The sequence below is a fragment of the Nothobranchius furzeri genome, chromosome 17 (assembly GCF_043380555.1).
Source record: "Nothobranchius furzeri strain GRZ-AD chromosome 17, NfurGRZ-RIMD1, whole genome shotgun sequence".
Lineage (NCBI taxonomy): Eukaryota > Metazoa > Chordata > Actinopteri > Cyprinodontiformes > Nothobranchiidae > Nothobranchius > Nothobranchius furzeri.
In genome coordinates this window covers 50,029,913-50,044,506 of record NC_091757.1, presented here as the reverse complement: position 1 = coordinate 50,044,506, position 14,594 = coordinate 50,029,913, and the positions used below count along the sequence as shown (strand labels likewise).

General features: G+C 41.1%; 1 protein-coding gene across 4 annotated transcripts in view; it reads right to left on the bottom strand.

Annotated features, from left to right (window-relative positions):
* The window catches only part of grid2 (glutamate receptor, ionotropic, delta 2), an 812,001-nt gene that overhangs the window by 7,879 nt on the left and 789,528 nt on the right, over nucleotides 1-14,594 (bottom strand). For all 4 annotated transcript variants that reach the window (XM_070546132.1, XM_070546133.1, XM_070546131.1 and 1 more), the window contains one exon: nucleotides 7,159-7,399. In XM_070546132.1, coding sequence (XP_070402233.1) covers nucleotides 7,159-7,399 — 241 coding nt within the window. The remainder of the gene's footprint in view (nucleotides 1-7,158; nucleotides 7,400-14,594) is intronic.

Here is a 14,594-nt window from a genome sequence, read left to right as displayed (position 1 = left end):
TACGTTTTGGCCTGTCATCCACACGAAAACGGAGTTTTTTCACACGAAAACGTATCTTTTTAAAATCTCCGGCCAAAGTGAAGATCTGCGTTTTCTCCGTTTTGGGTGTCTGCGTGTGGACGGACAAAACCGGAGTTTTAAGGTCCGCAACGCCACTTTCTGCGACAAAAAAATGCTGACATCATGTGTGCGACCTGTGTTTACACTAGCCGACAGCATGGATGCCCTCAGAGCTGCGCTCGCTTTATCAATTGTCCAAGCGCTTTTTGCTTGTTTGTTTTTGCAAGCGGAATTACTGCTCCTTGCGGAAGACCACAGACGAAGGACGAGGTTGAGAACGGGGGAAGTACTGCCGCCTACAGGTCTGGCATGTCCTTAACAACGTATTTATCCGGGTACGTGTGGACAGTTTGTTTTTAAAACGCGGTGGTGTGGATGCAAGTTTTTGGAGGGGCGGATATTCGTTTTTAAAAGCCCCGGCTACGTGTGGACTAGACCTCAGTGTAACTCATTTGAAGGTCATTGAAATGATGCACAGGCACCTCTCTGATTGTAGAATGAAAAAAGAAAACAAGCTTAATGCTTGTTATATCATGTTTTCATCCCTGCGAAGTATGTTTGTAGTTCAGCAGTTGTGAAGCCTGTGAAAAAAGTTCAAACCTTGGCTGCTTTACGGCATCCACACAGAGGACCAATCACTGCGTGAAGTGGCTTTTACACATTGACTGATGCAGCCCAAGTCCTCCCGATGTGGGAAAGGAGTAGGTGGGAACGATTTCAGTTGCTGTTCAATGATGCGACAAGCTCTTTGGGCTCCGCGGGTGCTCTAAGGAACTCGTAATGTGTGGCGAAATCAGTAGTTAGGTCAGTGCTGTGACAGGGCAGTGGTTAAATGTCAGGGGTCAACTATCAAACACAATCACGGCTGACTGAGCCAACTTCATTTTTACGAAGGAAACGCAGCGGAAGGCCTTCTGATGATGCTCTGTGAGCTTTCACTGAAGAGGAATCTGTGTTTTGCCTCAGCGCCCACGAGTAAAATGTCATATCCTCCTCCTAAACTTAAAAAGAGCACAACAGCAAGGGATTTATCTACTTTAACTATCGATCAAGAATGTAGGAAGTCAAATTGCGTAAATCCGCATGTGACTACTAAATCAACAGCAGTGATTTCCTCGTCTTTGACTGCTAAATGCCTTGATGTGCAGAACCTTGAACAAGAACTAAAACGAAGAATCAAAGACTATACCAGCATTTCAATCCCCGCTGTCCCCTCTGTTCACCGACGAGGCTTCACTCCTGCGCTCAGTCTGGGGTTGATTCTGCTGGCTGCTCTCGCCGACTAATGAAGATAGCAGGGGGGCGGGCGTGTTTTTTTGTGTTGCAGCTGAGCCACGCTGCGCTTAACATGACTCTGGGTTCAAATGAAGGTTTGGTGTCTTTGTGGCTGCTCAGTGAAAGCCATGACTACTGGTCTGGATGACAGATTAAAGCTGGAAACAGTGCAGGGGGCTGAACGTAGGGGGTGTATGGTGCTTCCATGTGTGGCGGGTAAAAAAAAAATCGGTATATAAGGACACGTTGACGGTTAATGCGATGCTAACGCTGCAGATGTTGCAAAATAATCTTTAGAAACCAAATGTTATAAACTGATATTGATAAGAGGCTAAATAATCTAAAACATATTTTAAAGGTTTTTGTTGCACTTCCCAGGATTCGCCCAAGATGGACTTGGTTTGTAAATAAAAACAACACAAATTGAACCTTTAATGATCATTGTGGCAAAAATATCCAACAGTTAGTGTTACCATATAAAAGTTAGCGTGAGTTTTAAGTATCCCACAAAGGCATCATCCTAGATGCAAGTGAATGACAGCGGGGAGGAACTGAAGATTCATACTCCTCCAGAGAGGGCCAAAACAGTGCTGCAGTTTAAAACGCCATCAAAGCATTAAAGGAAAGCTCTTCAAAATACTTCGTATCCGCACAACGTGGGCAAAGAAAGTCACGCTGATGAGGGAAATGTGGATCTAACAAGTGCCTTAATGCCACCTTACAGCAAATGCAAAGTTGTCTGATGTTTCATCCTGCTGTGGTTGTTGAAATGTGAGGCTTTTTTCAAATTTTCTCAAGGTTTTCCTCGTCAGATCTCTTCAGCTAAGCAAACCAAAGGTAATGAGGGCGCATTTACTTACTAACTGCTGTAACATTGTTGTTGGTTTAACGAGTCTGACTACCATTCCTATTGCTCTAACAGCATCAGTTGCACCAAATAGAGAAATCATTTTCTTTACAAACTGCTAAATAAGACCTATTATGCTAAAAATAAATGTTTTTAATATTGCTATGGTCTAAAAAAACAGGTTTATAGAGTTATTTGCTCCAAGTTCCTCATATATATTGATTTTAGGAGTTTCATTCCTATTTCAGTACCTTCCAGAATGAGCGGTTTCACAGATCTGTCACTTTAAAGGTGTGGCTCTCTGAAAAAAACATGTTTAAATTATTATTTCTGATTATAATCAGTTACTGAGTTTTTCCATGATCATTCTGAACATGAAAATAGTCTCCTACTCCTATCTCCTGCATTAGCGGCTGATAGAAAATAGACAAGGAAACTCTAAGGATTAGAAAAGCCTGACAGATCTACGTCACACTGTCCCCTAACATTCATGGACTCACCCATCCTGACTCACGACAGGACGAGAACTCCTCGACTAGTCGAAGCTAACCGTTAGCAACTCCACCACACAGCAGAACTCCTCCAGGCTTGTGTTATTTGTGACAATAAAACATCAATGCTGCAAAGTAAACAGAGACAGTGGTTAGAGTTGCATTGCTGTTAGCCAATCAGAGGTGAGATGTCTAAATATCAGGAAGTAAGACTCCAAATCCTGCTGTCTGAAGCTCTCCTCTGATCTGGCAATCTTCTAAATCGTGAAACAGGTACACCGGGGCTTTTTGTACCCTGAGTGCAACATTTATCTAGCATTTATTCCTACTAGAAAACACTGCAAATGTATTGATTAAGTGAGTGAACCACACCTTTAAGAAAACAAGCTGGAGGTGGCCACGCCCACCCATCCCATGCCCAGGCTGCTATAAGCTGAAATGCTCCAATATCTGGGAGGGGCTACTCTAGCAGCAGCTCTCTCTTGGTGATTCTTTTCTATTTTTTTAAAGGCTTATTCCAGGCAACCAAACACTGACAGAAAAAGGATGAAGTTTTTTTTTTTTCATGTTTGGAGTGTTTAAATGCCAGTAGAGACCCACGTTGCAGCACAAAAGGATGTAAAAGGTGAGTTTTGCATAATATCTCCGCTTCAAAATAAAAGACAACTGGCTTAATTCTGGACGAAACATGGCCCTGCAGACAGTAATCACCCTTTCGTATCATTATTTATTATACAGCAGGTGCTGACGTCCTTGTTGAAGTGACAGTAAAACCATGACTGATCAACATTGCGATTGATACAAATAACAATAAAATAATAATCAGTTATGCTGCTGGCTCTACTGTTCATGCAATAATTTCATTTTATAGGAGTGCTTTTTTTTGTTTGTGCTTATTTTAAACACATTGCTAAAATATGATAAAATGTGAATAATTTAGCCAGGATCAACAATTTCCATGTAACAAATAGTTTTACACCAACTCACCCCGTCTGAAACTACAGCCTCTGCTTGCACAACAAGCACGGCTTGGCTTACAATGACTTTTGCATCTAAGAAAGAAAGATCGGACTTGGAGCGCAAATAAAATTTGACACGTAAATAGATCAATAAACTAATAGCCCAGAGGACTTGTAATAAAGCCACCAAATCATTTTCAGTTGCTGATCTGTTCCAAGCAGTTGCAGGTTATTCATTGGACTGGGCTGAAAAAGCCATAAGAAACCTCCAATTGGCTTGTGACACTGTCCTGTGCCCACTAAAGTGATCACAGCTTATGAAACACATCGTACATGCCACAGCCCACCCATTCGCTGAAATCGGCAAACAAATACTATCTCTATTTGTAGTATCTCTGATTGCTTCATGACAAATCTCAACAGCACAAATCACTGAACAGCCCATGCAGAATTTACAGCCTGCAGTGGCAATGCAATAATTCTGATGACACTAGAGTCCACTGATTCAATCATCTAAAATAGACATGTAATAGAGATTATACGCTGAAACTTTTCTTTAAATTACTTTCCAGATGACTGCTGCTATTGGCCTTTTATTATGAAAAGTAACCTTATCTGTCTTTGTCGTTTTGAGTTGAGTCACAATTTCAATTTCTCATCTTTTTGCCATTTTTCTTATTTTATTCTTGATGTTACTTTAAATTACTTTGACACCAAAGATTAAGGAGACGAGATCGACTCCTTCTCCTCCTGTCTGGTCGTCAGAAACCCGAGGATGAATGTTACGGTTAACGTTTTACCTCCTTTTAATGGCAATATTTGTTAATAAGGTGTGATGGACCCCGCCGGTAAAGCTGTCTCATGATTGACAGGATTATTTCAATAAGGACGAGCGGTTCAATGATAGGTTAGGAAACCGCTCCTCATTAATTCTCTTAAGCCATTATCTGCAATTTAACCTTGACCCGCCTTTATCAAACGGCTTCTCAAGAAGGGGAAAGAAGCCATTGTTTGAAACGGAAGTAATTTACCTGATGGCAAAAACATTTTCTCCTAAGAAGAGAAAAAAAGCTAATTTGAGCTGCTTCATGCGCCGGTCCATTTTGTTACTGACACGTAAATGATTAACTCTAAACCAAAAGTGAAAATATTGTTTCACACATAATTACATGTCTGGGAGTTCCTCGCTGGCTTGTTTTGCATTTCACATCCGATACACTTTGCTGCAATTTCGGAGTTTTGATTAAAATGATCAACATGAGGACTTTCTCCCTCTGTGTCTGGGTAAACACAGCAGTGCGGATGTGGGAATCTGGATATAATAAGTGTAACGTGAGGAAGTATGGGTTTCTGTGCCAAAGGTCGTATTTGCCCGGCTGGGTCAAAGCTGGGTCACGCAGCACCTTCACCCACAGATTAAGACCTAAGCTGCCAGCAAGTCTGAAGGACTCCACAACATCCAACACCTGCATCTCCAGAAGAAGGACTTCACACACAGCCTAGTCATAATAAAACAGAGTCTTAAGCTTTCCTTTCTTTATTAATGTTAAATAATCATTTGATCACTTTGCTCATTATAAATGTATTTTAATCAAATGAATGATTATTATGCTTTGGGTAATCATAATGAACTATAATGAATCAGTATACTTAATTAAATAATGTTTTTGAAGATGTTTAGCGATGACCTTCACACCTGCTCATACAGGTCCAGATCCACAGTAATCCAAAACACATTTGCTCTGATGCACAACAAGTTTGCTTGGTTTAAATAAGGCATAACTATGACGATCAGTGGTGAAAAGCTCCATAAGCTGTGCAAAAAAAAAGCAACTAAATGTGCCGCCATGTTGGTTTTTCCCTAAACAACATCACATATGCAACTGCATCTCAGGAGATGTTTTTCCTCCGCCAGAGGAAAATGTTTCCTGAGTCATTTTGATTACTTCAAATGATATCCCTGCTGAGGTGATCATCAGCACATAGACTGATTAGATATTTCACATGGTGCCGCTGCTAATTTACAAGGCAGAGTGCTGCCACAGCCTTTTTTCCCTCCTCTTAGGTGGGAGCAACGTTGATAAGAAAAAAAAAAGTCCATGTTTAACGGAGTCAGTCCGCGTTTCTGACTCTGCCATGTTCTCCACGGTGCAAACAGGCCCTGGAGCTGTTTGTGTACGGCCAGAGCCCCCTCCTCTCATTAACACTGACTTTGTAGCAGGAATGAGAAGCTGACGTCTCCTCCGATCACAGATGAATTGCTCAAAACAGAAATATTCAAACGCAGAAGCGGGTGAGATCCTGCAGGAACGCAGACGCCTTCTTCACTAACCCTGAACGTGGATGGAGTAACAGTTAGATATCTTATTGGACGTCAAACTGATTGTGCTCTAATGAGGAAATAAAATAAAAAATGCAAATAAATAAAATGTCCTCTCTCCAATTAAGTTGTGTTATATTTGCTACTTAATCCTCTAAACACTCAGATTCAATTTGCTTCTGGCAGACAGCGTCTCTTTGGCAAATCATTTTATAATTTAATGGTAACTCTAATTGCACAAACGATTAGAAATAATAACCAGACAGGCTGCTTTCTAAACAGTCTGTCACAGTAACACTGTGATTGTGGTTGAAAGTGAAATTAATGCAATGCTCCAATAGACTTCTCTGTATAATCTGCGCTGTATGAGAGAGATTGGTGATTGATATGCTAATGGGAAGTTGGCAAAGATGTAGTTCACTTGTTTAATCAATACATTTGCAGTGATCTCTAGTAGGAATGAATGCTTTGTAAGCCATGCTCTTTGTACAAAAAGTCCTAGTGCGCCTGTTTCAGGATCTAGAAGATTGCCAGATCAGAGGAGAGCTTCGAACGACAGGATGTGGAGTCTTACTTCCTGATATTTGGACATCTCATCTCTGATTGGCTAACAGCAATGCGACTCTCCACGTACTCCGTTTACTTTGCAACGTTGATTTTTTATCCCCACAGATAACACAAGACTGGAGGAGTTCTGCTATGTGGTAGAGTTGCTAATGCTAACAATTAGCTTCTACTAGCTTAAATGTTTGCTGTTCCCTGGACGCTAAACCATCAGCAGCATTCCCTGTCGCAAGCCAAGATGGGTGAGTCCATGAATGTTAAGTTACAGTGGGACGTAGAACTGTCAGGCTTTTCAAATCCTAAACTTCAAAATCAGAATCTAAAGTAGGAGACTATTTTTATTTTCAACCTGTTTGAAAAACTCAGAGCGACAGATTACAAATCAGAAATAATCATTAAAAATATTTTTTTTCAGCAAACCACAGCTTTAAACATAATCTAAAGTTTTTTTGAGGAAAATGTGCAAAGGCAAAGGGATGAACCGAGTTTTGGTGAGTGAAGTCAGGAGTGTTCAACATCTGCTTGAATTAAACCCGAATTACTCGGTTTCATGAATATTGCATATTTTCAGTCTCCAGTTCTAGGGCGCCACTCTCTGTCACTAAATCCCTTATTTGTATGTCATTCCATCCATCCCCTTACCTCCTTGGAGGGGACTCTGGATCCCTTCCGTCGTGACCACCAACTCTCCACCATTGCAATGAGGCAGGAGAGCACCACGCCAGCTGCCAGGACACAGAAAACTCCGGCAAAACTGTGGATATCAAGGGCATTGCCACGTTGCCGCGTCTGGTCTGAGCTGTAGAGGTCACACGGGCTGTCCTTGGGCCACCACTTTAGTTTTAGGATATCCATGTCACCATTCTGCTGGAGTTCCAGGATTCTAAGACACGGGATGAAAGAAAAACAATCATATAAATTAAAAGCATAATTTTCCTACAAATGTTGTGCTTATAGAAACTGGTTTGACTTCAGACAGCTTGCAAAATACAAAAACAATCCAAAGCAAAATGTGAAAAAACAGATAAATGAGCATCAAGCAGGAAAAAAAGCATTTGGGTAATCAAGTAATTGATGGTGTTTCAGTCCCATTTAAATTATTACAGTGTCAAAAGGGTTCTTACCCATTAAAAACAGCCATGGAAAATAAATTATCTGCTCAAATCAATATCACAAAACCCAACACTGCAGCTTCTACTGCAGCTGCTTTGCCTCATGTTTACCATTTGAGGGCAGTGTTAGCCCGCGTGACTTCACCATGAGCCTTGACAACCATATTGGGCTGTCAAACTCATTATAGCTAACATTAATATGTTTTGCAGTACGGCGCAAGTACACCGCCACAATGTCATTATGCGGCTTAGCTTTAGTCGCTCGATTGATGGCTTCAGAGAGGATAGAGCTCAGAGGTTGATGGGGTCCCTCTGTTAGCCTTCAGCTTATTATTTAACTGCGTCGTTCATTTTGGTTTGGAGGAAAGCTGCAGACACAGTGACAGGCTTACAGATATTTAACAAATCTGGCATAGAGAGAGGCTCAGGAAAAAAAAAAGACACACAATGATGGAAAAGACACATTCCTCCCTGAGAGACGCAGCCATATTAACACAGATGAGAATAATCCAGCACAGGAAACCCGAGCCAGCGCTGGGACGTTCTCTTCAGCACACAAAAGCAAACATCCTCTCAGACATTCATGTCCAAGCAAACACTAAATGCATAAACACAGCGAGACAAGATTTGCACAACTCACTCAGAGCAAACTCCTCCTGTAGTTTGGGTGACAACATGAATGACAGTGCTCATCAGTTATGCTCATTTTTCCCCTCATAGAGAATACAAATGCAAGACTGAAATCAATCACAAAATGCAAATGAACTGTGTAGATAATTCATCCATCCACAATAAGCTGGAAAACATGAATCAGTCCTGACATGAATGAGATGAACAGGCTCAACATGTCACTTATGAACCACAACAGTCTCGGACAGAAACCGGGAGATGGTGGGTCTGGGGAGCGTCATGGTTAGAGAGACAAAAGTCAGTCAAAATACTCCACATTTTTGTCAATTTTAGCAGCAGCAACTGCAAGCAAAATCTCTTCTTAATCCAAAGTGCCTGAGTGCAGCCCATGGAGGCTTTGCAAACATCAACAGCTACTGTAAACCTGTCCACACAGGTGGAGCTACTCACACGACTGGGACTAGTGAGATGTTGCAGCCATCCTGCAGACCCATTTCCTAGAATTATGATGCTCTTTTCATGTTTCCTTTAATTATGACAAATATTATAAACCCAGAAGCAGCAGAGTATCACAGAAACATCATTTATTGTTAGTTCTTCTTTTAGTGGTGTTGGAGATGTGTGCTCCCTGCCATGAATTCAAACAACGGCATTCCCCCAAAGGTTTGAGGGTCATAAAGGTTTTTTGTAGCAACACTCGATGGCCTTCGGGTTAGCTGTGATTTCTGACCACGCCAAGTCTACCATGGATGTTATTACTGGCTCTGTCTATCAGCCAGTATAGTCAAGAACACTGACCTTTACTGAGCTATGAAACGTGCTCTCCCTCGACTGTTTTATCTGGATCTTGATGATACTCTCAGTTGAGCCCCAAAGGGGTGGCCAGGGTACCCCCCGAAAATTTCTGGCCAACCCACTGACCCCCTAAGGAAAACTGGTGTTCTTTAATAAATCCTATTAATGTTCACACAAACCATAAATTCATCTTATTCAAGCCAGACACACATTTCCAAAACATATGCAATTAATTTGTAAATAATTAATCAGAATAAAACATGTATATATGTTGCTGATGCTGACTTCTTTCAAAACAAAAGTTTAAAGGCATACAATGCAACTTTCATTTGTTTAAATCATGGATGGAAATCAGGATTAATGAAATGTAACTCAGACCACACCCTAAGGCCAGAAAACCACACTTGAAAGGTCCCTGTTGGACTTAGTAAAGTGGAGCTGACATGGTGGCACTGAAGTCTGCCTCCAGCACTTTTCCTGCATGCATGCATAACAGAGCACTTCGCTCTCAGACTGCAGGTTTACTGGTGGTTCCCAGAATATCTGAAAATAAGATGGGAGGCAGATCTTTTAGCCATCAGGCTCCTCTCTTGTGGAACCAGTTCCCAGCTTTAGTCTGTGAGGCAGACACCTTGTCTACTTTTAAGAATAGGCTTAAAACATTTTTATTTGATAGGGTCTATGGTTAAATTCTGATGTTGGCCTAAATCTGGACAAGTGGGGGAGTAGAGGGAGGTGGAGTGTACAGTCGGTAAAGACGGCTCTCCCTTGCCCTGCCTACAACATGCGTCCATCTAAAAGGCTAGGTTATCCAGAGTTATCTCTGTAGTTATGCTGCTATAGGCTTAGACTGCTGGAGGACATACTGACCACTTTCTACACTCTACTACTTTCTTCTACCACTTCTCTCTAATTGCAATATTTCCTACTACAGCTGTTAACTTTATTTTCTCTCAGTTTTTCTCCCCAGAAGGAGCTACAATAATGTTCTGGTGAGCTGTGGTAGCCTCATGGAGGGGGCCATCGGCTTCAACACTGTTGCTAACCATTTAAACATTCTCCTTCTTCTGATAATATCATTTTGCTTTCTTTGACATGGAATGTGCTACTACTAGTTTACCCTTTTAATTATAGATCCACAAGGACAAATACAATAAAGTTTATCTCTTACTAAATACAATATTTACTAAGAAATCACAATGTAGCCATAGAAACACTATATGTTGTGTGTGTGTGTGTGTGTGTGTGTGTGTGTGTGTGTGTGTGTGTGTGTGTGTGTGTGTGTGTGTCTGCTCTGTCTTCTCAATCCCCAGTGAGTCGTGGAGGATGGCTGCTTATACTGAGCCAGGATTCTCTGGAGGTGTCTTCCTATTAAAAGGGAGTTTTCCTCTCCACTGTCGCTGCATGCTTGCTTAGTATGAGGATTGCTGTAAAGACTCTGACACTAGTCAGTGACTCGATGCAATCTGCTGGGTTCCTTATTTTGGAAAGTTTTTACTGATTGGCTTGATGAACTTAACTGTATTGGATTGTTTACTATGTGAAGTGTCTTGAGACAACTCTTTATGTGATTATAGTCGTGTCGACTATAGAAATAAACTAAATTGAATTGAATTGAATTAAATTATGAATACAGCTAATATACTTGGTTTAATGATGAATCACTCCTTTAATGAAAGCTGAAGAGATATCCATCCATCCATCTTCTGAACCTGCTTTGTCCACGCAGGGTCACAGGGGATCTGGTGCCTATCTCCAGCGGTCAAAGGGCAATCAGGCGGGGTACACCCTGGATAGAGAGCCAGTCCATCGCAGGGCAACACAGAGACACACAGGACAAACAATCATGCACACACACACACCTAAGGACAATTTAGACAGACCAATCATCCTAACAGTCATGTTTTTGGACTGTGGGAGGAAGCCACTGCGCAGCCGCTGAAGAGACATTTCAACTAAAACTGCAGTTTCCCTTAAAATCTCCATAGATTTTGTGGATGTTTATGTGAAGACAGCAACAGGTGAATTAAAGTGTTCAAAAGTTCTACAATAAATGTTGAAATAAGATTTCAAATAACTTTTTAAAATGTCTTTCTGAAATTCAGTGTTTCTCAAATTTGAGTGATTTTGGATGCATTTTGTTTAGATCTGTTGCGTACTAATGCCATTGATATGTCAGGGTACAAATGCAAAACGTTAAAAATATGAGAACTATATGAACAATCACTCAACTGGTTGATGAGAAACTAGCTAAGCAGTTTAAGGAATCTCCTAATTTAGCCTCTACCTTCAGAAAAACCAAAGTATCTCACAGGGTGGTGGAAATTAATTAAAGAGATAAATTAGCTCAGCCTTAAACATCCACAGATAGAAAATGTAAGATACACTGCGAGGAAGCAGCCAGATGAATAAAACATCAGCAGAACTTTGGATATTAATGCTAAATTGGTGTTTTTAATTTGGATGATTAGAGTTCATTAAGCTGATAAAATCTGGTCAAATGGCAGCAGAAAAAAATGTTGAAACAGGTTGTCTGCTTCCACCATTAGGAGAGTTCAAGTCACTGCAGATGTGCAGGGTGATCAGCAAACTAGAATGTTGGTATGGAAACACTATAGTAAACTAAATAAATCATAACAACATAACCCCACTTCAGATGTACAGGTCTTCACTTAAAATACACACCAACAGATGTCTAAGCAACACCCAGCATTAATGCATATGGTGGCACTCATTTAACACCTGTTGGTGTCTGCATTGGCTCTTATTAAAGGCCAGCTGGTGATAAAAACACCTAATGGCACTGCAAAGAGCTGAGGTCACAGCCTTTTTATTTTTCTTTTTTTTTTTACTTTCTGCACATCTCACACCACCAATGTGTGTTGGTGTGGAAATAATGCAGACTAGCTTCTCTGCAAAGCTGTTCTACGACAGCATGGGGTGAAATGATGCTAAATAAAAGAAACTGAAATATGCATAAATTTATTAGGTAAACAATGGCACAAAATCAGTCATGTCTGAAGATATTTGGAGAATCTTGTTGCCAATATATTCATGATGTCATGATGCATCATTTTACTCTTTTTCTTTACAAAAGTTGTAACATTCGACCCAAGATCTGTTCAATTCTAACAATGAGATGAATAAAAGAAGGAAACAGTCAAATTTACTATTCAGGGCAGCAAAGTTTTACCTTTACTGCTTATTAAAATGATCAAAAATTAACCTATAGTGTAATGTTGGCTGTGCAAATACTTTTATAATGTACTTCCAATTCAATTAGTGGTTTATTTATAATTATATAGTGTAACATCCAGCAATGGTCAGTTTTCACCTAAAAACTGACCTACATGCCACCGGTCACCGGAAGACATAAATTCCAGCTCTAAGGTGGATTTCACATTCTACCTTCCAACAAGCAACACGGTTCTGCAAACCTTGTTGAGATTTCAGGAGGAACACAATGCCAGCCTGTGTTCCCAAACAAGGCCTTCTTCTGATAACACCGCAGGATTCCTCATGCCTCCGAATAAAGTGACTATTTTCAGCTCATATGAGTTAATCACTCGTGAAATGGAATAAACAAATGTTAAATGAAATGATCAATAATGTTTTGATTAAACTGTGCTTAAATTACTGTGGTTGAAATGAAACATTTTGATATTATGATCAGTAATGTTGGTTTAACAAGTGAATCGCTATTTTCTGACAGCTCACACACTCAGACACGTGACGATGACAGGGTTAAGCTAATATCCTGACACATTGCTTTCTGTTCCACAAATCAGAACATCCTGTATCTGAAAGAGGCGTGACGTTCTAAGGTTTGCTTGTGAACACCCCTTAACATGGCACGTCCTGATTGGCCAAGTAAATCATTATATGAGAATATTACAACAGAATCACTTACAGTGATTCAGCACTTCAACGTCAACTTCCAGCTTCCAGCATCCTGTGAGACTAAGCATTCAGTTCTAGAGAAAGCTACTGTAACAGAATGAAATGACTGTTTTCCACCTAAAAGTCAATTCCCCCCTCTCCTCAGCAAGAACTAATCTGCATGTGACATTGCTCAAGGTCTCATGCTCTGCTTCTAAACTGTTTTCCTTTCCAGCTCAAGAGAAGAATGAAGACAAAGAACTCGATTTTTGATAAACTAATCAAAGTGTTAGTCAATAATAAAATGTGAACCAATCTGTGAAATGAAAATATGAATTACTTGATATTATAATCCTATAGAATATAAGTAATATACCTTTAAATATTTCCACTAGAGACTGACCACACGTAAGGTTAACCCCGGCTTTCCACAGGAGCCGTCAGCAGCACGCTACTGCAGCAGCACGTCTTGCTCGCGTAAGCTGCTGCTTGGCCCTTCCCACGAGACGCGAAGCAGCAGGGGAGCAGCTGTCACTGACCAGCACGAAGTCACACAAGTGACTTCGTCAGTAAACACAACAACAAGCAGGAGAAAGTTACAAAAGGTTTGTGTTTTATGTTCTGTCCGTTTTATAATCGCCAATACGGACCTGAAAAATAAAGGAGACCGCTAGCTAGGTGATAACTTCTCACAAGGACACACATTTAGTAACTGTTTTTAAAAGTAAAGCAACCGGAAGGCAGTACGTTCTTTATTCTGAAAATCTCGGGAGCTTCTCACCATTTCCGCGTCCGATTTCCTGTCTTTCCTTCCCCAAAAATGTCGAACTTGACCCGTTTCAGAGGCGTTGCACGTAGAAAATAGAACCGGCGCGTAAAGGCCGCGACATGCTGCTCCTGAGAAACGGCCAACTCACGCTGCTGATGGCTCCAGTGGAAAAGGTTCTGTTGACCACAGCGGTTCCTATCAGCAGCTATGACGTGCTGCCGCAGTAACGTGCTGCTGACGGCTCCTGTGGAAAGCTGGGGTTAGCCACATGACACATTGCTTTTACTGATCCAATCAGAATCTGCCAGATCTGACGGAGGCGTGGTTTTGGTGGTGCTTGGTAAAGCTGTCCATTTTTGATTCGACCGTAAATCAAAACATCCAAATTATAAAACTATGCCCATGTCATCTTTAACTTCATTTCAAAGCGTTCTAGAGAATTTGTCGGAGTGGCCAATCCATAACTTTCATCTTCAGCCGAAAGAACCAACGACAAGCTGGATAAAATCTGTTGCTGTTCCACCTGCTGCAACGGTTCATTTCAGAATAAAAGTTGAACCATCACGACCCCGTTTTGGGTCTTGCTAGATGCCAATAAAACTGTCGTGACCCGGAAGTATCTCAAGACTGGTCTGGCCGGCAACTGCTGCTTTCCCTACAGGCTTTGGCTCCAGAAAGGTCCAAGCTGGACCTCTACACCTCCTGATCTAGATGGGGACTTCCGCCAAGGGTACGTAGACCGGCAGAATGGCGTCTCAGTGTGTGTTATGAATCTCCAAACCCAAAGCTTAGGGCGAAACATCATCTTCACTCCCACCAGAACTAATCGTTTCTCCGGATTTGCTGGTTCTGAACAAATTCCACACTACACCATTCTCCATCTCACTTCACCT